This window comes from Sinocyclocheilus grahami, unplaced genomic scaffold, assembly GCF_001515645.1.
Source record: "Sinocyclocheilus grahami isolate Dianchi unplaced genomic scaffold, SAMN03320097.WGS_v1.1 scaffold285.1, whole genome shotgun sequence".
NCBI lineage: Eukaryota > Metazoa > Chordata > Actinopteri > Cypriniformes > Cyprinidae > Sinocyclocheilus > Sinocyclocheilus grahami.
Window position 1 is genome coordinate 860,739 of NW_015505464.1, and position 27,894 is coordinate 888,632.

The 27,894-nt window shown below is 38.2% G+C and overlaps 1 protein-coding gene across 1 annotated transcript; it reads left to right on the forward strand.

Annotated features, from left to right (window-relative positions):
• The first annotated feature begins 1,310 nt into the window (after positions 1 to 1,310).
• On the forward strand, positions 1,311 to 27,894 carry LOC107600510 (uncharacterized). The gene is made up of 2 exons (XM_016292443.1): positions 1,311 to 2,204; positions 27,396 to 27,894. Exons 1-2 carry the CDS (start codon positions 1,511 to 1,513, stop codon positions 27,479 to 27,481), a joined length of 780 nt encoding a protein of 259 aa, XP_016147929.1. The 5' UTR covers positions 1,311 to 1,510; the 3' UTR covers positions 27,482 to 27,894.

Sequence of the window (27,894 nt, forward strand, 5' to 3'; positions counted from 1 at the left end):
TACACTCTTGTTTTCGGAAGTCAGTCGCTAGTACCGCCTTCTCGATGACATCATGCACGTCGTTAAAGACGGCACGCGATGAATGGTCGGGAAGCAATGTGTAGTCTGACATGTCCATGACACGACAAGATTTTAGGAGTCAAAATCGTGTAATCTGACATGGTGACCATTGTGACCGACAAAAATAGTGTGTAGTCTGAACCCAGCATTAAGACAAAGCAGAGTAGCTGTGTTTATGCAACAGCTGTGATTTCATCATAATTCACTTGTAGAAAATGTGTAGTTGCAACATTTTGCCTTTTGTAGGGCAGTGAGTTACCCTGCATGGGTTAAGGTTGTGTTTTGCACATCAATCTTTGAGTGAAGGAGGAATTTGGAAAATGTTCTCAGTTATAAAATAAAAAAAGTACTGCATGTCGGTAGTGTTCTGGGAAATGTATTTTATTATATTATTAAATTAAGCATTACTCTGTCACATGTTGCAGTCCAGTCAATTGATTGCATTTCTGCTTTTGTCAATCTCAAAAGATTGAAATGCACTGATTTGTGATATACACTATTTTAAAATAATGTGCTCTTTAATAACAAACTTTACGAGTACATCATGTGTGCACCATACATAAATTGTATATATGTGTGATGTATTTGTAAGCAATATATTGGTAAGATTTTAAAAATGTCTTCTATCAAGGCTGCATTTATTTGAGTAAAAATAAAGTAAAAACGGTACTACTGTGAAATATTATTACAATTCAAACTAACTGTTTTCTATTTGAATATGTTTTAAAATGCTAATTTATTCCTGTGATGCCAGAGCTGAATTTTCAGCACCATTACTCCTGTCTTCAGTGTCACATGCTTCTTCAGAAATCATTCTAATATACTAATTTAATATTGAAGAAATATGTCTTCATATTTTCAGTGTTAAAAAACAACTACTTTTGTGGAAACTGTGATACATGTTTTTCAGGATTCTTACTTTTTCAGGATAACATTTCTAGTCTCTTTTTCAAAAACCTTCCTCGCCCCAAAATTTGAACGGTAGTGCAGTCGTTTAAAAACTGCCAAAAGTAAAAATCTCAGTCTGAAATTATTCAAAAACCTTTCAACAATTTAAACCGCATCCTTGCACACGTTACACACTTGGTGACTGGTGAAAGCTGCATATTTATTTAAATTTAGTAGGAGGGTCTATACCTCTAGTCCAACCCTTCCGTCACTTTGATTGGCTATCATTTTGAAGGCGGGGCCTCGGGTACCACATGGAGATGCTGTGTATCGGTGGATGCGGGAATGAGTGAGAGTAGCCTATGGTTGAATGATGCTGGTCGAGGAGCTACACACAAAACACTGACATCTTGCATTGAAAACTTAAAGTGCAGATAGCGTGCAAATAGTTTATTTATCTTATTCAATGGTGGTCTGGGCTACATTTGTAGCATGTTATTGATGCATAAGTGATAAAAGTCAGATTTTAAGGATAGACAAGAGTGACAGAATTGATGGAATAATGAGGGCGCATTTACGGAATCCGAGTTTTTTCATATTTCCCACCGCATGTTTTTTTATTCTTTTTCTTGCCATTTCTAATGTGCATTCGGCTGCTTTTTATGGACAAATTGAGGAAGGCGCACCTCCTGGAACTCTTGTCGCTGGCTTTCTTTTTCCTCTGGGAGACAAATGCAAAGAATTAAACTTGGCTGGACTTAAAACAGTTTTGACAGGGGAGGACTCGTCGGATTTTTCACTTGAATATCTGGACAACGCTGGATTCGTTTTAAAAACCACCAAAACTTTTGACAGGGAATCCAAATCGAGCTATTCAGTGAGCGCGCGCTTGCCGCGCTGCAGTAAGACAGACGAAGAAGTGTCAGTTAAGATCGAGATACTTGATAAAAACAACAATACGCGACAATTTAACGTAACAACTGACAGGATAGAGATTCTTACCGATGTTAAAAGCCGAGTTAGGAAGCCAAGAACCGTTTCTGAAGAAGTATCCTACACCGTTACAGTTTCTGAAGATGTGAAAGTCGGAGACTTGATCTTTACGGTACCGGACCAGAAGTTCGAGAAGAAATGGTTCGAGGTGGTGTCGGACGGGAACTCACCGGTCCAGATGGAAAGAGACTCCGGACGCGTGTACTTAGCGTATCGTTTGATGTCAACAGCCGAGGTCATGGTCAAAATCCACAACATGAGAGGTATTTTATATATACTGCCTTTTTAAATTCACAGTTTAATTGTATGTTTTAAAGGGATAGCCTAGTTCCCCCCAAAATGCTAAATCTGCCGTCGTTCACTCACTATTGCTCAAAAGCTGTACTGACTTTCTCTCTGCTGTATAACACAGAATGACGTGAATAGAGACTAACAGCCTCAGTCACCATTCACTTTCATTGCATCTTTTTCCGTACAATGAACGTAAATGGTGACTGAGTCTCCCCAACGTCTCCGTTAGTGTTCTGCAGGTGAAATGATGTCAATTGATGACAGAATTTGCATTTTTGGTGAGCTAGTCCTTTAAGTTCGCATATTAATCTGCAGTTATGATTTGAAAACTGAGCGCTAAGGAGTAAGTAGCTATCATCTCGATATTTCTATCAAAAGTTGTCATTTGCATTTCCATTCCGCCTCACAGTTTTACTGAAATCACAGCGCACATTTCCGATATTTGATAGTTTTATTTCATTTACTTCATTTGGAGACATGTACTGTTAATTTTACACTGAAGCTTCACCTGAGGTTTAATGTGTGTGTGTGTGTGTGTGGGGGGGGGGTCAACTTAATACAATACCACACTCAAAAAGAAAAAGAAAAAAAAAGCACCGTCATAATGTTTTTTTTTTTTGTTCATGAGAGGCAGCATATGTGATGTTTAATGCAATATTATGCCTTCTTTTGATATTAATGACGTGTATGTATTTGGCCGACACCTTTATCTGAAGCAATTTATATTGTATTCAAGATACACTTTTTATTAATTTATGCATTTCTTTGGAATCAAACCCATGACACTGGCAATGCTAGTGCCATGCACTACTAATTGAGCTTCAGGAACCATATAAATTCATTGAGAGAATTTGTTTGGGTTGTCAAGTTTGTTTAGTTCCACTTGTGAGATGTTTGTCCTCATGGTTTGGCAATCAGGTAAACAAATATTAGAGTAGTGGCTAGGTTTAAGTGACTAGCTCAAGCTTCAGAAGTATGTTCAGATCCCATTAATGTTTTCTTAAAACAAATCGTACTGAAATCATCAAAGAAATGGTGAAACTGGAGCAAAGAAACAATCTGTGATTGGTACATCTCTGACTGTAATACACTAATGCACTTTGCTGGGTAACTCAGCTTAAATTATTGTGAAACAGATACATTAGGACATGTTGACTAAACTCAAATGAGCTCACTCGGTATCATCAAGTAACTGGGTTCAAGTGAACATAAATGTTATGGAGAAAGTCTTCTAATTATGACTGAGTTCAGCTTAAGTGGTTGAGGTCATGCAGGTCTGATTTCGCTAATCAGAGCTCTAAAAGCAAACCTTTATTCAACTGTTTGTTTGGGATAATTAGTGATATTTATTCACCTGGAAGTCACCAGACAGCACATATGGTCTCAAATACCTTCGCTGGGGCAGGATGTGTAGTTGACGTTGGGGGATATAAATGTTTGTTTTTGCAAGCGAAGGTCCCCGTCCATCACCTGAATACGCCATTGGGGTTGTTTGTGACTCTGATTGAGGTAGTCTCAGTGATTGTTTGACAGAGTAAATTCAGCGATCGGATGAATATACCTCTTGACATGTTTACTGAAATTGCTCCTCTGAAATAAGGGTGCCACGTGTTCCCTTGAAAAGAGAAATAAGAGTTATTATGTGCATTTCTGTAAAGTATCCCAAGCAGATCTGCTGAGGAATGTCTTGTCTGTTGTAATGATCTTGCATTCACTGATTGGAGAATTACAGGATAATTTAAGTTGGGATGAGAGCTTGTTAGAAAGCTCTATCATCAGCAGTGAGCAGAACAGATGTGGCCTTTTTAAAATTAAACAAGAGGTTTTTCCTACACTTAAGAATCTGTGTAGCGTCTGCCGAACACATGTCTGGACTTTGGGTGGGCGGTATGGCCAAGCTCGTATGTATGTATGTATGTATGTGTATATGTGTGTGTATATATATATATATATATATATATATATAGGCCTATATATGTATATGCACAATTTTATTACTCATATACATCATGATATAATTGTTTATGCTGGAAAACTATGAAAAAAATGCTTATATATTAAATAAACACTGTAAAGCCTATTTTGTCAGATAATACAGTGTACTTGAAAGATACTTATAAGATATTATTTTCTGTTATTTATTCAGTGTTGTGCTGATTTAATTCCAATTCACAAGCTCTCCGTTAGATTTTTTTTTATTTGATTGTGATTTCTCAGTGTTTCAGGCTGATTTAAACTGGAAACTTGTCGTTTTTAACTGTTTGTGTAGTTTTGATTTGATTGATTGTGTAGTTTACTAAAAAATGTTGCGTTGTTAGTTTGTCATGCCGTCCATTTCTGTCATTTCACCATACATATAGGCTACTGTCTGGTCTGCATTTTCTATCCTAGTCTGGTCTACAAAGACCTGAACTCATTGTGTTTTAGCCTTTCTGTCATTCCAGCACAGCTCTCTCTTTAAAACACTACAACACAGTGGAGTGTCCTCTTCACTCTTCTGTGAGAATTCAGCACAATGGGAACACAGTCCTGTTGGCAGCAGAAGAGCTTTGTATCTCATTTTCGGAGGCAGTTTGAAGGACTTCTTCTCTCCAAACGCTTGTATGGTGAAGTCAAGCCAATGCAGGGTCTTCTGGGAGACAATTATTTTTGAATCCATTGTGAAGCATCATGCTAACACAGTCCGTTTGAGTGCTTTTGGAACTGCACTGTTTGTTTTGTCCCGTTTATGTGTGAAGTTTGGATGAGAAAGTCCCATCTGTGTTAACAGAGTGAAGACATACTCAGACATAGTCCCCGTAGTCTTTGATATCTGACTCGTAATGTTGCTTCTCCAGGTAACAACTGCACAGTTGGATAGATTTAGATCTGTTATATGCCAGACATATTTCATTTGAGATTTTCCTTTTGTTGCAATTGGGATCTAATCAGAATTAGCAGTTTATTTGTTCTCGTTTCCAGCAAAAACAAGATATTATCATGCACATAAAAATTAGGGCTGTGCTCATACAATATCAGTATATTGTGATTCTGTTTACCCTGATATTTCATTTAGATACTTAAGATCACCTTTTGATATTTTTTTTATTTATGTATGCATTAAACAATTTATTGATCTATCCATCTTCCTGGGAATCAAACCTATGACTTTGGCACTGGTAGCTCCATGCTCTAGCATTTGCCATCAGAATATCTGTTATATTATTGGCCTGTCACATTTGTATTACAGCAGTACTGGATGAGAGACACCAGTATGGTTGACTCACCCCAATGTCACTTGCCATTTCATCAAGAAGCCACTCATAGAGCAGAGAGGCTTAACAGTTTGTCCTGCACAATTAGCATTAGTATTACTATGCAGCACACACAGTCAGGGACCGCGGGGCAGCTTTCTAATCCTCATAAAGACCATCCCTGTGGTGCCTTCATTGGCTTGGTAAACACTGATAATGGCTTGCGTGTTGTACGCATTCTCTTCTTTTCCACCCTTAAAGAATCCATACACCCATGAAAGTTTAAAATATCCTTATGAAGAACTTTATCTGTCTTTCAACACTGTGTAGTCTGTTTGAAGAGCTTGTCTAGTGGGTCAAAAGAGGAAGCAAGGGTGAATGATTGGATGTACAATGCATTCAAAAAAGATGACAAGTAACAGTCGGAAGTCAGTTGATGTTACTTCCAGTTCCCAGCATATGTACTGAAATGCATGTATATATTTAGATTTTTTCAAATAACAAGTAAAGTTATTGCAAACACTATAGCATCTGGGTCAGTCCACCACAAGTGGTCCAAAAATCAAATTTAAATTTTTTTTGAGTGATTATCTGCATTACTATTGCAAAATTAATATTTAAATTTTACTTAGTTTAACCACAGTTGCTGTCTTTTTGTCATGGCCCACAACAAATTTTGGTTATATGGACATTTTCAAAAACCTCAGAATATCAGATCAGGATAGTCCTAGTTCCTTGAAACAAAAACTGATCTCGAGTGCATTTCAAGGTGCATGTACATGAACATTTTGCATATTCTTGTTCTTTAGATTTAGAATTTAATTCCAAATGTAATGATCAAGATAAGTTTCACTTATAGGGTCAGTTTAATGGGAAGGGTTCAAGTTTACCTAATTTGGAAAAATGAAAATGCTCAAGCATCTGACATTGTGTTCAAAGTGTGTGTTTTTTTCTAGCATTTAAAAAAAAATCAATATTGACACTTGTGATTTTAGTTTAGATACACTTTTTCCAAGTCAGAAAGAGCATATTTTTGTTGTATAAAATATATTTTAAACTACTGTATTTTGTAGGGTTACGGTTTGCTTTTCCACTGGTAGTCACTTCATTGTGTCTTTTATGTCGCCACAAGTTATCAACTCTCATTGAAAATGTATGATGTCTGTTCACTGTCCGACAAATGTCTGAGAAATCTCTGTCATTGTGAATCCTGGTTACTAACGGCTGTGCATTAATGAACCTCAACCATTAACCATGGAGTTTCTATCCGGCTTCCATTGGACATTGTCACCCTCAGTCACCTCATTCATGTCAATAAAAGCGAATCAAAAAGGGGGCAGCAAAGTGCAAGAGCATAGATTGGTGACCTTGTGTGCTTCACTGTGATATTCACAGCTCTGAGACAGTGGAGTTTAGTGGCTTCCTTTTGGCTGAAGACCCATTATATTCCAATCGTCCTTCTTCTCCCTTCGGGCTCAGAAACGTTGAGTGTACTTTAGTTGTGATTAGGGACAGTTTGCCCTTTTGTCTGCCACATGCACTTGATTTGTTCTAAGGATTGCCTCTTCTATCACACACCAGCCTAGCTTGAGCTCTGTGCACACCCAGGTCAGAAAGAGTCATTCGTCTTACTGTCCCCAAATGTTTGAACAATCATGTAACACAAAATATGTAAAAAAGATAGCGAATATATGCACATGACTCATAAGACAAAATCATTATTAATGCATCAAGTTGGGATACACTTTAGTGTAAACCTTGCAGCGTAGTGTAAACAAGAGATGGCTGGTAACTGGCAGATTGTTACCTTGGTCCTTACAAGAACTGAGCCATGAACCATCACCATTGCAAAGCACTTAACCTATAGGTTACTTCAGGGGGATTGTTTCTGTAATAAGCCCATGACACCATATTGGAACAATAAAAGATAGGGTGTTGTTATTGTATGGGAGATTTACTGTAGAATGAGAAATAGGAATGTTGCAGATGGTTTTGATGGCCGCCCTGGGCAGGTGATTAGAGATGTCACTCATTAGTCATCTGAAGAGATGCTCACTTAGACGTACTATCAGTTTGAGGAGGTTTGTTTATCTGTAGTTGTCCATTAATTACCTCTTCATCGCTTATGCACTGACAATAAATCCACAAGAGAAAAATGACCTACTGTAATCCAATCTAATCTAAATCTAAATATAACTCTTTAAATATTTCAGCAATCCCCTGCCTTTAGATTATAATTCTGAAGAAAGTTGTTTTCTGGAATCTTCTTGTCCCCGTGCCCTTCAGTGACGCATTCAACCAGCAGAAGGAATTCAAATGCTCAGAGGCATCTCAGACCACCCGTTTCTGACCCGTTCGTTTGCTTTGTACAATTAGTCCTTTCCCCATCTGCTGTGGTTAGCCTAAGGACCTGACCATGATCCCCTGCTCTAGAGAAGGACTATTATAGCAATGTGCACAGGAGATTTCACCCTGCGCTGAGTTATTCTGAAGATCACACATTGCGCGTGGGGTGATGGGCGGCTGTTTGAGGCAAAGTGATTTTAATTGTGCTTTTAAATTCATGCTGTTGTGAAGTGAGCGTGTGTGTATGCATTCAGAGAAGTTCAGAGACCGCTGCAGGATATACTATTGTGAGGAAGCCAAAGGTTTACAGAATGATCTTTTTTGGTTGTAAATGAAGCCCTGGAGAGCTGTCTGGGTCAGTTTGAATCAGTGTTACTGAGGGCCGGACAAGGCTGGTGAGAAAAGAGGATTTGTGTGTACTTTGAGAGCCTGTGCTCATTGCACACATATGTTTATGTGGTTTTTGGCGTGTGAGATCAACGCTAGTAAAGTCAAAGCTGTGGGTTTTTGTCAAGTCTGCTACTGGAGGACAGAATAATATTTTAAAGGGGAGTTTACATCATGGTAACAGGAAATAAGTAAATAAATGAATAAAAAAATTACCTATTTTTTTTTAAATAAATGGATTTATTAATTAATTATACAAATATTAAATGCATGGTAAATATCTAGATTTGGAATCCTGGATTATGGATATTCTTTCAAACTACTACTTTTTCTGTCTCTCCCTAGTATAGTCTATTGCTCAGTTTCTCAGTTGTTTGTTCCTGTTTTGATCTTTCTATCAGTACCCTGTCCTCAGAGTTAATTGAACTTCGTGCCAGCATGGCAGGCCGCCTGTCCGTTGTGCTATAATAGTTTATTGACAGGATATGTAGAGTGGCCCAGAGCCATGTTGTTTTTTAAAGATGAATTAGGGCAAGGTCATCAGAACCCCCGTCCTCTCGCCCCGTGGTAAACTGCACCAAGCCTCAGCCACACGGGGCTCCCGTTTCAACCTCGGTTTTTGATCTTAATTGTTAAATTGGTCATGCTGGCTTGGATTTATTTTAATTCCTGGAGAAGAACGCTGTCACTCCTCTTTCCTCCCTCCCTTTTGGAAATCCCTCACTTTCACGGCAAAAGAAATTGCTCTTGAAGTGCATTCAGTTTAAACCTTCCACTGTGGGATTTCAGTCACAAATGTATTTATCAAAGTTGACGATCAGAGTTTCGGCTGATTGAACTGATATCAGTAAGCTGGGGGAAAAAAAACAAAGAGATGAAAAAATCCCATTCTGCCAATGAGCGGTTTTGATTCGTCTTTCAATCTAGCTGAACACGCTTCCATTAAGAGATCAATGAGGACGAACTGTTCCCTTTTGTGTGGAAAGTGCAGCCACTGGAAAGAATTGCACAGTGCTTATCATTGTGTAATAGCCCTTGGAAATATAAGGTGGGATGTTTGCCACTGTGATTGTCCACCTGAGAACAGTGCAGCTTGTTTTTTGCCACTTTTATTTAGACCAGGGTTCCTCAACTAGTGGTTTGTGAGATTTGTAATATAAAATAATATAATTTAAAAAATATATAAAATGATAAAATTCCAAAGTAAATAAATAAAAAAGCATACATTAAATTAAAATCAATTATTTAAAAAAAGTTTAAAATAGAGCATTATCGTATAAAAAAATTATTAAATTAGCTCAAGTAATTTGCAATAACGATATGAAGGTATGGTGACACTTATTGGGGGTATTTCAAGTTAACAATTTAAGTCAGAGGGGTTCAGCTGAGAAAAATGTTGGTGACTCATTGAGTCCTGCACTCTGTCTAGAAATAACAATCTTCGTTATTCCATGGCATGAAGTTGATTTGAAAGGAATGCAGATACTTTGTTAGTCATTTGACAGTTAGAGCCATTAACATGAAAATTGTATCCACCGACCGGTTTGTGTGCCAAGCATTTCGATACAGTTTGTGGGATCAGCATGTTTTCTTCCTGTATTCTCTTCCTTTGTACGGTGGAAATGAGAGCTCTCCAAAGCCCTGACACACAGTAATTATGTGAACTCTGTTTGTGGCGAGCATCTGTCTCTCTCTCTCTCTCTCTCTCTCTCTCTCTCCCTCTCTTATTTCTACGGTTTGCCTGCGTCTGCTGAATCTTGGCAATTGTCTGATGTCACCGCTAGAACACAAACTGAAGGAAAACGGACCCATTTCATACATGGTTAAAAGAATATTTCACTCAAAAATTAAAATTCTGTCATCATTTTCACATTTAAGCTATTAAAATGTTCCCCTCATACAGATTTGGAACTAAATTAGGGTGAGTAAATAATGACACCCATGACCCTACAGAGGACAAGTGAAGTAAATAAATGAATAAAAAAATTACCTATTTTTTTTTAAATAAATGGATTTATTAATTAATTATACAAATATTAAATGCATGGTAAATATCTAGATTTGGAATCCTGGATTATGGATATTCTTTCAAACTACTACTTTTTCTGTCTCTCCCTAGTATAGTCTATTGCTCAGTTTCTCAGTTGTTTGTTCCTGTTTTGATCTTTCTATCAGTACCCTGTCCTCAGAGTTAATTGAACTTCGTGCCAGCATGGCAGGCCGCCTGTCCGTTGTGCTATAATAGTTTATTGACAGGATATGTAGAGTGGCCCAGAGCCATGTTGTTTTTTAAAGATGAATTAGGGCAAGGTCATCAGAACCCCCGTCCTCTCGCCCCGTGGTAAACTGCACCAAGCCTCAGCCACACGGGGCTCCCGTTTCAACCTCGGTTTTTGATCTTAATTGTTAAATTGGTCATGCTGGCTTGGATTTATTTTAATTCCTGGAGAAGAACGCTGTCACTCCTCTTTCCTCCCTCCCTTTTGGAAATCCCTCACTTTCACGGCAAAAGAAATTGCTCTTGAAGTGCATTCAGTTTAAACCTTCCACTGTGGGATTTCAGTCACAAATGTATTTATCAAAGTTGACGATCAGAGTTTCGGCTGATTGAACTGATATCAGTAAGCTGGGGGAAAAAAAACAAAGAGATGAAAAAATCCCATTCTGCCAATGAGCGGTTTTGATTCGTCTTTCAATCTAGCTGAACACGCTTCCATTAAGAGATCAATGAGGACGAACTGTTCCCTTTTGTGTGGAAAGTGCAGCCACTGGAAAGAATTGCACAGTGCTTATCATTGTGTAATAGCCCTTGGAAATATAAGGTGGGATGTTTGCCACTGTGATTGTCCACCTGAGAACAGTGCAGCTTGTTTTTTGCCACTTTTATTTAGACCAGGGTTCCTCAACTAGTGGTTTGTGAGATTTGTAATATAAAATAATATAATTTAAAAAATATATAAAATGATAAAATTCCAAAGTAAATAAATAAAAAAGCATACATTAAATTAAAATCAATTATTTAAAAAAAGTTTAAAATAGAGCATTATCGTATAAAAAAATTATTAAATTAGCTCAAGTAATTTGCAATAACGATATGAAGGTATGGTGACACTTATTGGGGGTATTTCAAGTTAACAATTTAAGTCAGAGGGGTTCAGCTGAGAAAAATGTTGGTGACTCATTGAGTCCTGCACTCTGTCTAGAAATAACAATCTTCGTTATTCCATGGCATGAAGTTGATTTGAAAGGAATGCAGATACTTTGTTAGTCATTTGACAGTTAGAGCCATTAACATGAAAATTGTATCCACCGACCGGTTTGTGTGCCAAGCATTTCGATACAGTTTGTGGGATCAGCATGTTTTCTTCCTGTATTCTCTTCCTTTGTACGGTGGAAATGAGAGCTCTCCAAAGCCCTGACACACAGTAATTATGTGAACTCTGTTTGTGGCGAGCATCTGTCTCTCTCTCTCTCTCTCTCTCTCTCTCTCTCTCTCCCTCTCTTATTTCTACGGTTTGCCTGCGTCTGCTGAATCTTGGCAATTGTCTGATGTCACCGCTAGAACACAAACTGAAGGAAAACGGACCCATTTCATACATGGTTAAAAGAATATTTCACTCAAAAATTAAAATTCTGTCATCATTTTCACATTTAAGCTATTAAAATGTTCCCCTCATACAGATTTGGAACTAAATTAGGGTGAGTAAATAATGACACCCATGACCCTACAGAGGACAAGTGGTTTGGAGAAAGGATGGATGGATAAATGATGACAGAATGTTAATTTTTGGTGAACTGTGCCTTTAAGTACATGGAGACCTAATTAGATCATTCAATATGTTCAAGCTTGGCTTGCATTTGGTCTTGAGACCTGGTGGCAAAGAATTATCCTGATCTGTATTCCTCTCTTTCTCCCTGTCGCAGTACTATGACCCAAATATGCAGCATGTTGTGAATGAACACCTGGGCCTGCGAGGCTTTTAGCCCACAACTGGAGGAACACCTGTGCCACACACTTGCTCATCCCATAGTCTCAAGCAGTCCGACACCAGCTGTTCCTGGCCTGTGTTCTTGGAGTAAAGCTAGTGGAAGCATGTAGCTGTATGTTCTGCTCTGGTTGTCAGAGGAGACAGATCATTTTGATGAGGAAAACACATCAACATGTGTTTGAAGGTCCATGAGCCAATAAACTGTGATGGGAAATCAATATTATGTAAGCACACAGTCGAAAATCTCTCCAGTGTTACTGTCGATTTCATACGGGGCCGCGCCGCAGTCCTGGATCATCATTTGCATATTGCTTTGCAGCTCCCTCTTTTGAAATGCCAACTTCAAAGAGCAAAAATAAACTGACAGAAAGAGGGACTCGTTTAAAGATTTAAAAGCTGCAGAAATCAATTAAGCAAATACGCAAAGATTTCGTAGGTCTGTACACAGCAGAAAATCAACAAACAAACACAGTTAGTTTAAGATTTCGTGTTCAATTGGAGGCCGTCTCTGAGACGTCTGCGAGTAAACTAGCCTTGTGAAATAAACACATACCCTTCAGCACTGATGCTCGGCCCCATGGGTATAGTTTTATAGAACTATTGCTCACTTGGTGAGGTGTGACTCTCAAAAGGCATTATTTATTCAATTTCATATGACAGGTTTGTTGACTGCATGAATCTGAGTAAAAAATGACTGTGTGGGGGAAAATAAATACCTACGTAGGATTTAAGGGGTGAACTATTGATTGCGCACATTGAGCTGTATTCCTGGGATTCGTTTGGTTTTTGTTTTTGGCACACAGATGTCATTATAGGAAACTGAGAAGAAGATAAATAAACTGAAATGTTTGATATTTTTTTCTGGTTTAATATCTTAACAGGAAACGTATATCAAAAGTCGCACCCAAATGAGCGATTTTAGAAAGCAAAGCATTTTATTCCAAGATTGACTTAAAACACAGAATATGCTCCAGTTTTTTTTTTTTTTATTACAAATGGGTCTCAGTGGCAATAAAAATTAAAAGGCAAGAAAAGTGAATGAAAACTAGATTTTTTCCCCCCTGATTATACTGTATATATATATGAGAATATTTTTTGCTAGTCATATTGTCCACAAGTGCAAAACTGTAAGACCAATCACACACAAATGACAATAGCAAGTTATGCGCTTAGGGTTTAATATTTTAGGTTAGGGGTTTGTTCATAAGCATAACCCTTGGTATGAGCAACAGTGATGCTTGCCTCAATAGACAATGATATCAGTAATGACATCAATCATTGTGTTTAGTTTCCCTGTCAATAAGGAAATACTGTACATAAGCGGAGTTTCTCACGTTAAAGCTTTGGAAGACTACACTACTCTGTTTTGCCACACTTTATGCTCTGAGGCCCAGTAGGTCAGTGCTGTTGGAAGCTAAAACTATCTTCACTGTGTGGGAAGACAGGTAATTTACCTCTGACATTCCCGTCAGGTGAAAACTTAATGGAGGGCAGTTAACCCTAGGGCCACATTTTAAAGAACATCTTGTCTGTTGACTTTATTTTAGGAAAAAAACTGGCGTTTTAATTTGGAACAGGTTTTGAACTGCAAAATAAGAGAGATTCAGATCTAAAATGTTTAGTTAAATATGATGTGTGCAACTGTAGGTCCTGATCATGTATGGGGTCAAGTGATATTTGATTTTTGAGGATACTCTATTCTTTTCCCATAACTGGGCTTCTTATAATATAATATAAATTGCACCTACTTTAAACTGAATTTGCGTTTAGGTTGTTGACAGGCACAGTTTACAATACTCATTCTTGTAGACCTTCATTTTTTCTCTAGTCTTAAAATTTTCAGTTCATTTCACTGTCTGGCGACAGTGTCTGACATTGTTTCTTCGTTCTCTCTCCATATGCCCATGAAGCCTGATTCTTGATGTGATTTGGCTGATCATATTTTATTTCTTAAGAGGGGTTGTGTGCTTTTATGCTGTTTTACCAAACCACACAGCTTAAAACTTTGAAGCCACTTTGGAAGAAGTCTCTTTTTTCCCTTACAAAACAGATGTTTCTCCAATCATCTCTCCATAATGGAGTGCTAACAACAGCATCCCGCTTCAATCAGCTCATGAAATCTGCCCAGCACAGACAGGAAGAGCTACCCTAACCAGAAAATTAGGCCTGTCCGGTCAGCATGTTGACATTTTATGTGCACCCGTTCTCCGGCACGTCCCGTGGAGCCAGATTGCATAACCAGGATGTGATTGGAAACATGAAAGCTGCATTGTGTTGCCCTGAGCCATGTCAGATTCAAAGCCGAGTCCAAACGACAGTCAGAACCAAACGCTCCTCCAGAAACGAGGGCAACATGTCCACAAGGCATTTCCGCATCCACGGGCAAATATCGCGCAACAAAAACATAACCAAAGGCTGTTCCTAATTATATCACACTGTCTTGCTAGTTTTGGCTGCCTAATTTCTCTATTTGATGCTGTTGTTACATCATTTTACAGTCCAGCACCTTAGCAGATGGAATTAATTATTAAAGGTTTGATCTCATGTACTATTTATGATCTTAAACAACACGTTCCAGCTTACTGCTTAAAACAAAGCACTGAAGACCAACAGCATTCAGTCTAAATTTAAGTGGCTTTATGTCAGAAGATCCTATGGCACTTTTCCCTACAAAATGGCACTGGTTCTTTCATAAGTTCTGAAAACATATTTAACATCCAGAGTAATTAATTACAATCTTTATGATACCACAACCTGCTTATAATGCAGCAGTCAGAAGTTAAAAAGAATAAAATTGCATCAGTCTTGCTAGACTGATTTGTTGCTTTGAAAACTTGACTTGGTTCCAGGTCGGGCACCAACACCCTGTCGTTGGAAACATGTATGCACATATTTTGCACTGAGCAGATGCGATTTTCAAAGATTAATGGAGGTGACTACAGGGGTCTGTTTTGTGTGAGTCTTATAGGCTATTTAAGATGCCTGTTCACCACACAGGGTATTAAGGCTTTAGCTGCAGCTTGTGGAGTGTTTGTTGATTTATGAACAGGCAGAGGAAACTCAGTTAAACAGAAGGTCCTCTTAATGAGCAGACTGTGTGAAGTTTTAACCGTCTTTCTCCCGTGCTTAGAATATCAGGGAAGGTTCTGTCCTCACTTGAGCTTCACAGGAGTTCCCCGTGACCTGTTTACCTTTTGTGTTGCCCAGGCTAGAGGCTAATTTGCATAGTACGGCTTCTCTAAACCCTCTATCAGTGTGACCGGACCAGCAGGTTTTCTTTCTTAGCCCTGATAAAGTGAGAAGGAGAGGAAAGCGACTACAGGAGATATCTTTTTGAGCATGTTAATTTGTGGCATTTCACTTATGCCACAAATGTCGACCGATATTGTTTTTTTGACTTCTGATGCCGATATCTTGGAAAGCAGGGTGGCCGATATTAAGCCGATATAATTTTATGTATTTTAATTTATATATAAGACATTTAAAATAATTTGAAAATGGATTAAAAAAATAAATGTGTTAAATAAACATACTTATACTTTAGATGACAAAGTATTTTTCACAAATAAGTAAATATATAATTAAAAAGGAAGTAAACACTGTAACCAACAGGGCACTCAGTATTCTGGGAAGTTTGTGCATTAATCACATTTTTTCAAATAAAGCCATGGTAGCACTCATTTTACATACAGCACACAGTGGAAATGACATTTGCACACTTCACAAGATCTCACAGCTGGATTCGACTAAGTTTGCAAAGTTTGTGAAATTAAATGTTCATTAGTCATTCAAAGATTTGTTTAAATTATATAAATGTGTATTTGCTGAATGCTGACGGCAAACGGCAAACAAGAAAGGATTATAATGTTTGCCTTTCTATTACTAATAATATAAAAGCAATCGTTATAATAGTTTTTGTATACATTTTAATTCCTTTGTTTAACCGTTCTATCTGATTATTAGATAGACTTCTATCCGTATTTAGACAGAACTGTTAAGGACAACAGCGAACAAGAGGGAGAATGTGAGCCCTGTGTGCTCAGGCTGCTGTTCTCAGTGCCGTCAAAATAAAAGTCCCGCATCAAATGCATCGGCCAAACAGGAAAACTTATCGGCCGATATATCAGCCATGGCGATATATCGGTCGACCACTAATTTCACTTCTCCCTTGTATGATTTGTTCAGTTTGTTGAAATCTTTGTCATACAGAGCACCTCACATTTTTATTATTTGGAAAGAAGCACCGTTTTTAATTAAAAAAAAAAAGCAGTTCACTTTGTTCGGCAGGCCTAGTCAAGCCAGTAGTTTGGAAATTTTTACTAGCTTTGCCAATTTTTTCACTGGCCCCATCAAAAACAAATAAGTAAATAAAATAATATTGCATAATATTTATTATATTATATGTATGTGTATATATATATATATATATATATATATATATATATATATATATATATATATATATATATATATATAGACCTACAGATAAAGAAATGACCCCACAGCTCCTAAAGAGACATGTGTTTCAGATTTTCCCTGCAGGAAGGGTGAACCGTTGCATCTCTGACACCCACTGTCCCCTTCCCCCCAGATGCTCTGACCCAGAGGTCAGTGACAAGCAGTCTCAAACAGACAGTGGACATGTGGAGAGCATCCAGCCAGTGTTTCCAGATCCTGCACTCTGTGCCCACCATGGGATACAGAGACCTACTTCCATAAGTCTTGGATTTAATGCACTCCTCTAACTCAACAGATTATACTGTAAAAAATAAGAGCCCAATGATGGACTGCTCAAAGGAGAATCCTTGAGAATCCCATAATGACATAGAATGTGACAGTAACAAACCAAGATGACACAGAGATCACAGATGCATGGTCACATCAAAAGATTTTTCTATGTTATACATTGCAAAAGCGACCTACATTAGATTGCATTCATCACTTTTGAACCAGCAACCACCCAGAAGACCCTAGCAACCACCTATAGCACATTAAGAAAACTCAGAGCCCCATGGCAACCTCTATAGCAATGCTGGGCAAGACTCCAGTCATCTATTTATTACCTGTGATGAGAGAAAAAGTTAAAAAAAATGGATCTTCTGAAGCTGAGAATGTGAGAGTTTTTGGATGTCTCACCTCTGTTCTCTAGGGTGTAGTACGTCAACCTCCATTAAAAGGTGTGGATGGTTTGAAAATGAAATGTTTTTAGTATTTTAAGAGGGTGAGGAAAGAGCAAAACATTTCACAGTGTGTCGGTGCAGAGTGTAGCGGGTCGAGACTGCGATTGTTTTTGTAATGAGGTGGTAGACTGTAAACCCAGCATTGCAAGGTGTTTAAGCTGTCTGCTTAAGAAACCTTCACCCATTTAACACACACACATACTTGCTCTGTATAAATATAACGTTTGTATGTGACGTGATGAACATCTGTGTAATCATGTGTGTGTGTGTCTTCTACCCCACAAACACACACATGCACACCCTGAAGGGTTAAAAGCGATGCTCTGTTTAAGCAGTGTGCCTGTGTTTGCCCCTGCTGTGTGCACTGATGTGGATGTGTAAATTGTGCTGTGCGTCGCACGTCTGTCTTGTTGTTTTTTGTCTGGGATCAGAGAGAGAAAGGGAACAAAGAGGTGCTGGCGTGCTGGAGTCAGAAATATCTGCTATGCTTATTTTCAGCCCCAAACAACTTTTCACACTGCTGTGGTACCAAGACACGAAAAAGAGAAAAGGCGGCATACAAAGGCCTGATGAATGGCACTGATTTCAGTGTATTCCTTATCAAAACATCCTTTCTTTGTGTCTTTCGTTTTTACACCTAAGCCAACATGAAATCAAAACTGACCTTAAAGTATGTTGTGAATGATTCATCGTTGCATGTTATTCTAAACAATGTCTTTGTAGTCTTTGTTTGTACAACCTTCCTTTTTCAGCTCCATTTAAGTACTTTTCACAATCCAATTAATTCCCAGTGGATAGAATCAAGACAGTCTGTCTGTCTTCAAGATTTAAAGATTTTATCATTTGTAGGCACTTTATGTAGCTGAAACATTTCTTTTAATCTTTAGTGTTTTACTTTTTTTTTTAAACAAAGTAGCATAGATTTATAATGTCAGCCAAAAGAATTATAGCAGTATTGGTCAAAATTTAAATAGTGTGCAATCTTACATTTTTAGAATCCACCAAAGAGCTCAGTGGAGGAAGGTCATGCATGACTGAAATGTCTGTTTATTTTAACATGCACTGAGCACCTTTTAGCACTTTATAGGAATAAAAAAGATTGCTAGAATCTTGCCATGTAATCCTTTTATTTGGATACATAACAAAATAATTTCAAGAATTTAGTTTTTTGCTCTTTGGTGAATTCTATTATTGACTTGAAATCATGCTAGATGTGAATGGAACTTAGTGCAACATCCTCCTCTTTTTTACTTTTTTGACAATCTTAGATTTTTGGCACATTATGATTCTGTGGGAGACTGTATATGATATTGAACTCTTTGAACTCTGATATTGATTTTGGGTAGGGCTGTCGTGGTGAAGGAATTTCCCTTGCAGTAATTTTGAGTGGCTCAATAGCGCGGTATGTGGTATTATCGCCATATATATATACATATATACATACAGGGGTGCACATAAGTGGTCCGCATGCGCAACCAAAATAAGAAATGCGCTGTGTAAATGAGTGCGCGCGTTTGCGTACCGACATGGGCTGTGTTTCCCAAAATCATCGTAAGCCTAAGTACATCATAGACCCATTGCCACCTATGGAGCTACTATCAATTTAGGCTTACGATGCTTTTGGGAAACGCAGCCATGGTTGACAGCTGTTAATGCACAATTACCATTTTAGATTGACAAACTGTACTGTATAAGATTTCTATTCAAACTGAAAGCATAAATCTAGGCTAACGTTTTCAAAGCACAATGCAAAACTGTGACATTTCATTCACTGACGCTCTACAATCAGCTAGTGTTGGGTCGTTCTTGAACGATTCGTTCATTTTGAATGAGTCTTTAATGTGACTCGGGAGGAACGAGTCGTCTCGGGGGGTGATTCGTTCAGTCGCGCATGCGCAACATCATATAGGTTCTGCACTGGAATTAGTCGAGTAGTTCACCTGGTTCGAGTCTTCGGGTTTTTCCGAGTCACTCGTTCATCACGTGACAGCCCCATACGCTTTAACCAATGCAGTCTGAGCCGGAAAGAGAATTGATTAGTTCAACTCGAGTTTTTGGGTTTTTCGAGTCACTCGCGTGACTGTAGCTGTGTCTCATTTAGAAGGCTGCACCCTCCGGAGGTCGAATCCTCTGGAGGTCGCATCCTCTGTAGGATGCATGTACGAAGTGTCCTCAACCAAGAATTAAACGAGACGGCCTTCGTAGGATGGGTGGAAAAGGAAACCGGAAGTATCACGTTGCTATGCCAACACATTTAGAGCATCGTTGCGCTCTCACACCACTTAAACATATTTTTTCCATCAGTACAGTAGTTTTAGCAGCTTTCTTATTAAGTGATGAGCAGAAAGATACAAAAAATCCTAAATACAATACAAAAAAATCCTAAAATTGGGCATACAATCAGTAACTTTACATTTGTGAAGATGAAATAGGCCAAAAAGAGTTAACAGTTTTAAGATATCATCCAGCTCCTTTGATCCTGAATCCCAAATTAAAAATAGTGCATTAATTACCTCAAAACTAAAAAGTTTGTTGTAAGCTAAAAAACAAGCCAAGATATTTCTTTCCAAAAATCCTTTGCGTTTACATTTACATTTAGTCATTTTGCAGATGCTTTTATCCAAAGCGACTTACAATTGTGGGATACATTTAGCGATTCTTCTTAAAGAGGCAAACCGATACAGGAAGTGCTTGTAATACCAAGTTTCTAGACATTGTTCAAATAAGTACAAGCTAGAGAGAGAAGGAATAAATGAAGAGAGATCTTTATTTTATGATGATGAAGTCAAGTAGCTTCAAAAGAGAAGAGCTGTCGCTTGCATACTCATGCATGTTTGCATACTCACATTAAAAAATAAGTGTGATATTGTTTCCAAATTAGAATTACAGAATGTGCATTGTGAAGAGATGTCCAACTTAAATTTTGAGAATTTTGAGTAAAGAATTACAGAGATAGTACATGTGAAGAATCTTATAGTAAAGTTCTTTCATCTTGTTAGGTAACAGAAACGTATTAATACCGGCCCTTATTAATAATAGTAGAAAGAAAAGGGTCATTTATTTTCCACTTATAATGAACGAAATGACTCGAAAAAAGATTCGTTCATTTTGCTGAACGAGACTCAAAGGTCCGAGTCTGTAAAATGATCCGAACTTCCCATCACTACAATCAGCATCGCTAAACCCGGAAGCGCATATACTTACTTGCCGGCAACCCGCCAAAATAAAAGCTTGCTTATTTTAAGTTTGAAAATGAAAAATTACAATAATTCAAATAAAAAATAATAATTAAGGTTCAAATTAAAATAATAAAAATATTAGCGTTTACTATAAAATAATTTTTATTATTATTTAATACTCCCTTTTTATTTTAAAATAAAATGGTATTATCACACTTTATTATTAAGTTTATTATTTTATTGAAAAAAACTTTAAGAAAACTAAATAAAGTGCAATAATATTATCACTATTATTAATTTATTTTTATAGTTATATTTGATGGGTCACACCATGTGCCGCCGTGTGAGGACCAAACCAAATCTCCAGGTTCTCATATGAGAACCAGGCTGAAAAACGTATGTGCACCCCTGTGTATTTATATATGTGTGTGTATGTGTTACGATATAACGAGGTCATATTCAGAAACCAATGAAACCGAAACCAAATAGCGTTGAAACAGGAAGTGAAGTAAACAGAAGAGAATGACAAAATAACGATCCACATAACAGAACATAAACCTGACAATAAGATTGTTAGGCAATTGTTAGCCTATATGTATAACAGTTCGTTCTGATCCTCGAATCTGACTGGACAAGAGACTTTCTATTGATATTTATACCTGCGCGCATTCTAGAAGGCTGTCAGTGCAGTTACAGTGTTGTGCCACAAGGTGGTGGAAAGGGACTGTGTTTGAGTGAGTCTTTAAACCGTTCATTCACGCTGATTCATTCAAAGAGAGACAAAATGAAAAATGCTGTTGAAATCATTTTAACTTTTGAGCGGCACGTTAGAAGGCTCAGCTGACCAATGCGTCGATGCTAAAACAGAGATTTGGCTTTCGTTGGACATGACTACCTATTTTCACAAATATATATGACTCGCAAGTAATCGCACGCGCTCAGTCGATCTCTCTCTCATTCGTTGTCTGTTTAGGCTTGTTAAGAGCAAATCTATGGAGCCTCAGTACAAATCAGCATGGTACACATTATGTTATCATTATTAACTTATTTAATATTCAGTACACATGCACAAAGTGTAAAACGAGAAGGGCATAACCCTATGAAAAAAGAAAACGCAAAAACCGCGGTTGCTGCGGTTCTTGCATTCCTCTGCGGTTTGCTCATCAATAGCGCGGTATTGCGATATAGCGGTTATTGCGACAGCCCTAATTTTGGGTTCCCCAAAGAACCTGTCAGTGAACAGTTCTTAAAATAACCATTTATTTCCTAGTATGAAGAACATTTTATTATCTAAAGAACTTTGGATGCATGTGTTTCACTTGGTCTCTCACTGAATACAGGTGTAAACAGGGACCGGTCCCTATTTAGTTCACTGTGCGAATGTAAATACCGGTTGTGTTTTTTGCAAGACTCGCATGAATCAAAAGTTCTCCAGAAGCATTCAGTAGTAACTCAAATTTCTCCAGGTGCATTTCAATGAGGATGCAACTCAAAGGAGACTGTATATGTGAAACAATTTCCTCCCCCGTCCCAAACGTTCACTTTTAATTATGCCACAGAAGTCAATTCTCAGGTTGCAGTGGTGCTTGAATCCAGTATGAAATTGCCACAGTGTATTTGGGGCTGTTATCTTGGGCGAGCTTTAGCTGAACACACATATTTGCAGTGAGTAACAAGTCCAAGCTTTGAAGTTGTGCTCCTAGCGAGTGTGAGGGACTCCTTTGATGTTTTCTGCCTGGTGTGTTTCTGCTGGGAGAGTCCTGACAGAGACAGAAAGAGAGCGAGACGGAGAATCTGCAGATACTACCTGGCCTCTAAGGGCTCACATAAAAGACTGTGTCATCTTACACAGTTAGCAAATGCCTCACTTAGTTAAGGACTATAGAAATTGGTGGCAGGGTGAACAAGCAGGGTGGCAAAAAGACAGCGAGAGAGAGAGAGAAACGGCCAAAAGACCATTTTACGTTCTCTGTTTTTCCATGACTCCAAGTGATTATGTCACGGTTTGTCCCTCTTAGTCATAAATTTAGGTTGAATGATGTGTGACATGTCTCCCTGACTTTGGCTGATCTTCGAAACCCTCCTGTTCAGCAAGACAGGATTAAATTGCCAGGGAACTTTGTGACTGTGCCCACTGTAGCATGAGATGGAGGTTCCCAGGACTGAATTTTACACAGTTGAACTCTTGAACCGGGGAACGCTACACCCACCGTGTCCAACTCTTTACTTTGATGGGTGAGAAAGCTCTAAAGATCACCCCACAAATCTTTTTTTCTTTTTTTTCAACTCGTTTATTCTCTTCTCAGATGATCCCTGCCTTTTTTCCAGACTGCTTTGATAATAACTCAACCTCCTTCGGGGAGAGAGGTGCTAAGGTGCGGATGTATCACGGTTAGCAAGAGATTTGTTCAGCCATTATGCTTGAATAAACAACTTGAAAGCATTATTCACAGAGTCTAAAATTTACACTCGACATGCATGAGATGTGAGTAAAAATTGGTTTTGACATGTAAATTAAAAATACTGGCCAGTAGGAATTGGAACATAGTGAAGGGTTTAAATCTGCAGTTTTTTTTATTATTATATGTGACCCTGGACCACAAAACCAGTCATAAGGGTCAATTTTTTGAAATTGAGATTTATACATCACCTGAAAGCTGAGTAAATAATCTTTCCATTGGTGTATGGTTTGTTAGGATAGGACTATATTTGGCCGAGATACAAATATTTAAAAATCAAAATATTTGATCTCTCCGTGCCCACCTCCGTCTGTCAGTGGATCAACAGCTTCCTGACAGACAGGCAGCAGCTAGTGAGGCTGGGAAAATACACATCCAGCACCCATACGATCAGCACTGGAGCTCCTCAGGGTTGTGTTCTCTCCCCACTGCTCTTCTCCCTGTACACCAACGACTGCACATCTAAAGACCCCTCTGTCAAGCTCCTGAAGTTTGCAGACGACTAGGAACTTGAAAAATTAAGTTTTAATATATTTACAGTAGGAAATTTACAAAATATCTTCATGGAACATGATCTTTACTTAATATCCTAATGATTTTTGGCATAAAATAAAAATCAATAATTTTGACCCATACAATGTATTTTTGGCTATTGCTACAAATATACCTCAGCGACTTAAGACTGGTTTTGTGGTCCAGGGTCACATATATACACTGTATCAGCCAGTGTTAAGTATGCATTGTCCGATAATTGGTTATTTAACTATTTCTGTCTATTTGTTTATTTTTTAGAATATTGGTAATAATTCAGAATTTCAATATTGTCCACCCATAAGCCTAGTTTTTTTTTCTTAATGAAACATTGCGGTTTCATGGCTTTTGAGAAATGTTTATAGCTGGCAAATTTCCTCAGTTCACTTAATATTGGCAGAATTTATTTTTGGACTGTGAGAACACAATGAGTCATTAGTTATGTGCTCATTAAATGTAGCATTCTAGATTAAATAAGTCAATCTACCAGCTGTCTGTCACAGCAGGCTAAACAGGAAGTGTAGGAGTGTGGGCCAACATCGTTGGGTGTAGGGGAGATGCAGGGTTTCGTCATATGGTTTGCACTCCACTCGTGTTTAATAGGCCTATATCTCGGTTTGTTTACTCCAAGTCCCTGGATCCCTCAGCATAGAATGCGCTTTGTCTTCTTACTGACGCTCCACCTGCATAAAGTATGGGGGTAGAATCGTTGCATAATTCCAAATAAATACATTATGATCCACAAATAAATGTAAAGAGATTAACAAAAATAAAATGTATTGATAAATAAATAGAATGAGATCCACAAATAAATCTTAGTTTCACAAACAAGAATTAAATTCACACAAAAAATAAAATGAGATTTGCAAATAAAAAACATATTCACAGATATATTTTTATGTCACAAACTCAACTTTGCCTGGCATTCATTTGTGAATCGAGTCCTGTGCATTTGTAGATCGCTGCATGCATTTGTGGATAGTGAAATAAAATAAAATATGTGTTAAATTCATCCTTTAAATTGCATTCCAGTAAAAATCCCAGTCATATAGCATATGTCGAGCATTTACAGTATCATAGAACGTTGAGTAAAGTGATCAAATTGAAGAGGAAAAAAACGAATAAACGAAAATAGAAATATAATCAATAACAGGCTAATAATAACAATAATAATAATACAGGAAAAAAAACGTTCAGTTAATAGACTTACAAGACTGTGGGATGGATAAACATGTGTCTTGTAGGCCTATTTTATTTGATGAACTTCTTTCGAATGCTGTTTACATCGCGCATAGACATTCACGTAGACAGCATCGCCTATTGTTAATATAATCTTTTAATAATGTATTAATTTCTATAATATAATAATTTATTAATTTCAAATAAAATATTAATAAATACATACCTGATAATCCCGGGTTACTATGGTCATGCAGGTTTGTTTACGCATTAAACTCATGGCCACGAGAAAAATATCTCGTTCCCTCAACATAGCATCTCGTGGCCACGACATAAGGATTACCTGGACAAAATGATCTCGTTCATTGTGATCAAAATGATGATGTTCCCACGAGTTAATATGACGTGGCCACGACAAAATTAAGTGAACCGAACAGGTCCCCTCGCCATCACCATAAATATGAGCATAGCAACAACCATGTTCAATTTTTGCTCATTGTTGTTAATTTAACACCACTTACCTGTCTTAAACTGTCCTGATTGTCCATTTTGAAGCGGTTAATTAGCCAGAATAGTGTGTTTGGTGCCTGGACCCACACTGATTGTAAGGCAAAACGTGATTGGTTGGAGCGAGAACACGCTACGATTGGTCGGCGCCACGTGACCGGTATCTGATTGGCTTAAGTAGAAGGGGGGTGGAGTCCATCCATTTGTGGATTGGTTTGCCTCTTGACGCTTGAAATGTCTCAAAATCCACAAATAAGCGCAACGATTTACAAATGCACAGGGAGCTATCCACAAATGCATGCAGCGATCTACAAATGCACAGGACTCGATTCACAAATGAATGCCAGTCAAAGTTGTGTTTGTGACATAAAAATATATCTGTGAATATGATTTTTATTTGCAAATCTCATTTTATTTTTTGTGTGAATTTAATTCTTGTTTGTGAAACTCTAAGATTTATTTGTGGATCTCATTCTATTTATTTATCAATACATTTTATTTTTGTTAATCTCTTTACATTTATTTGTGGATCATAATGTATTTATTTGGAATTATGCAACGATTTTACCCCCATAATAAAGGAACGTCAGAAATGCTACTTCAAATTAGTTTTTTAAAGCATATCTTCTGGATTGAGAAGTCCTTGCAATCACTTACATGTTCTGAGTCTCTTTGTCTTTAGCTGTCTGTCTATTCTTTACAGCTTTTCAGTACTGATTCCAGAGTGGCTCCAACTCAAGTTATCACTCTCTCTACTTTGTCTGGCTCATAAACTCTGGTAAATATGTCACACCGGTAGAAAAAATGTCCTTGCTTTTTCCATAAATTTAGAGCATTTTATATGAAACTTTATAGAGAATGCATGTCCTCAATGTCCTAGTGAAATGCAACTGGAGTTTGGATTGGCTTTTGGATTCTGTACTGGGCGGTCTTCCCGTGGGGCGCTGTTTATGACAGAGGTTTTTCTAGTTGCGTCCAAAGCAGATGAAGCACTGATTTCCCTCGCCGGAGTCCATCTGGACTCTCTAGCCCTGTGATGGGAAGAGGATGAGGCTGGAGCGAGTTCTCCCTGGGCCTCAGCCCGGGCATCCAGCTGCCTTCATCTGGGCTGTATGGAGTTCGTCCAGAGTCTGCCAGGCCAGGGAGTCCAGTGCTCCCATTGTGCTCACCTTCTTATACCCTTCAGACTGCTGTCTTTCAACTTAACCATGACCATAGTTTCTATTTAGTGTTTTCACTTTTGCACTTGGTAGTTTTTCATTAAGTAGATACTGAATTTGATTGTCCCCATCATGCAGGACTGGAATGCTTGAAACTGTTCCAAACTGCAGCAAGTTTGCAAAATCAAAAACTTCAAATTGAAATGTTGATTCAATAATTACTTTGTGTGAGTCTTTATGAAAAATTAATTAAAAGAAGCTGCTCATAAAATTCAATAACCACTCTAAATTATTCATTCTGTGATGAATTTGTTAGAATTTGTTCAAATGGTTAACTCTTGAGTTTTCAGTTCAGTGGACCAACTCATATGAGTCACATGCTCAGTATCTGCTCTGACCAATCCTTTTATTGATTCATTCATTCATGAACTGAAGAGTCACATTAAATTAGTATTACAAATCCTTCAAGTAAATCATTCAGAGAAGTTATTGATCACATGAGCAGATTCTTTGAATTAATCGTTCCAAATGACTAACAAATTCAGAAGTTGGATTGAATCAGTCTAATGAATGTGCCACTGAATTAATTGGTCCGAGCACTTACCGACTCTTATGAGCAGGCTATTTCAGTGAACATGGGATGTGACCGGTTTGTCATGTCCTTGTGTGAGAAATGGTTTTCAGGTTTTGGGTTGATGGCGCATGCAACATGTATGTTGTTTTATGGATATTGTAGAAAGTAGGGTTTGTGCTGCTCTCATTCATTCTCACAAATTATCCCATACTATAGAGCAGTGATTCCCAACTACCTGGAGCCCCCTCAAAATTGCCCATTTTGCATGCCTCCTTAATCAACCACACCTGATTCAGGTCATCAACTCATTAGTAGAGACTCCAAGACCTGAAATGAATGTGTCAGACATGCAAAATGTACTGTGTTGAGGGGGCTTCAGGAACTTGGTTGGGAACCACTGCTATAGAGACTTGTATATGCTTTTCTCTTGTTCTGACAGAGCACACCCCAGCAACAACAGAGCGAGGGGCACTCGCTCGCACATCTCCATTTTACAGGACGACTCGTCAGTCAGTACTTGGGTAGTGTCCAAAGAGCTGGCAGATCAAAACCCTTCTCCATACTTCTAAAAAGCGCTCCAAAATTACCGTCACAGCAGAGAGAGCGAAGGCCCTCGAGCGCCCCCTCCCCAAAACCTGCCGAACAACACGCTGCCCTTGTCAGCCCGTGACAGCTCCCATCTCGCATCTGCTCTTCAGTGAGCGAGTCGAATCAGACAGGTTCTGGCCTGGGAGGCTCCGTCATCTCACTGTGTCTCCTAATGCTTCCATTCAGTGTAGTGTCAGGCCTCACGGAAAACTTCATGCCTGCTTCCTGTCTCCTTTCCTTTGGGTTTTGTGTTAAACATTGAACCATGCAGCTCCACTTAAGTGCAGAGTTGCATTCTAAAGTTTTACTTGAGAATAAATTAGCAGCCTCGCTGAAAAAGACCAGTATGT

Coding starts and splice junctions, on each gene's coding strand:
- LOC107600510 (XM_016292443.1), top strand. CDS start 1,511: ATGAGGGCGCATTTACGGAATCCGAGTTTTTTCATATTTCCCACCGCA. Junction 2,205..27,395: donor CAAAATCCACAACATGAGAG/GTATTTTATATA, acceptor TTGTTCTGACAG/AGCACACCCCAGCAACAACA.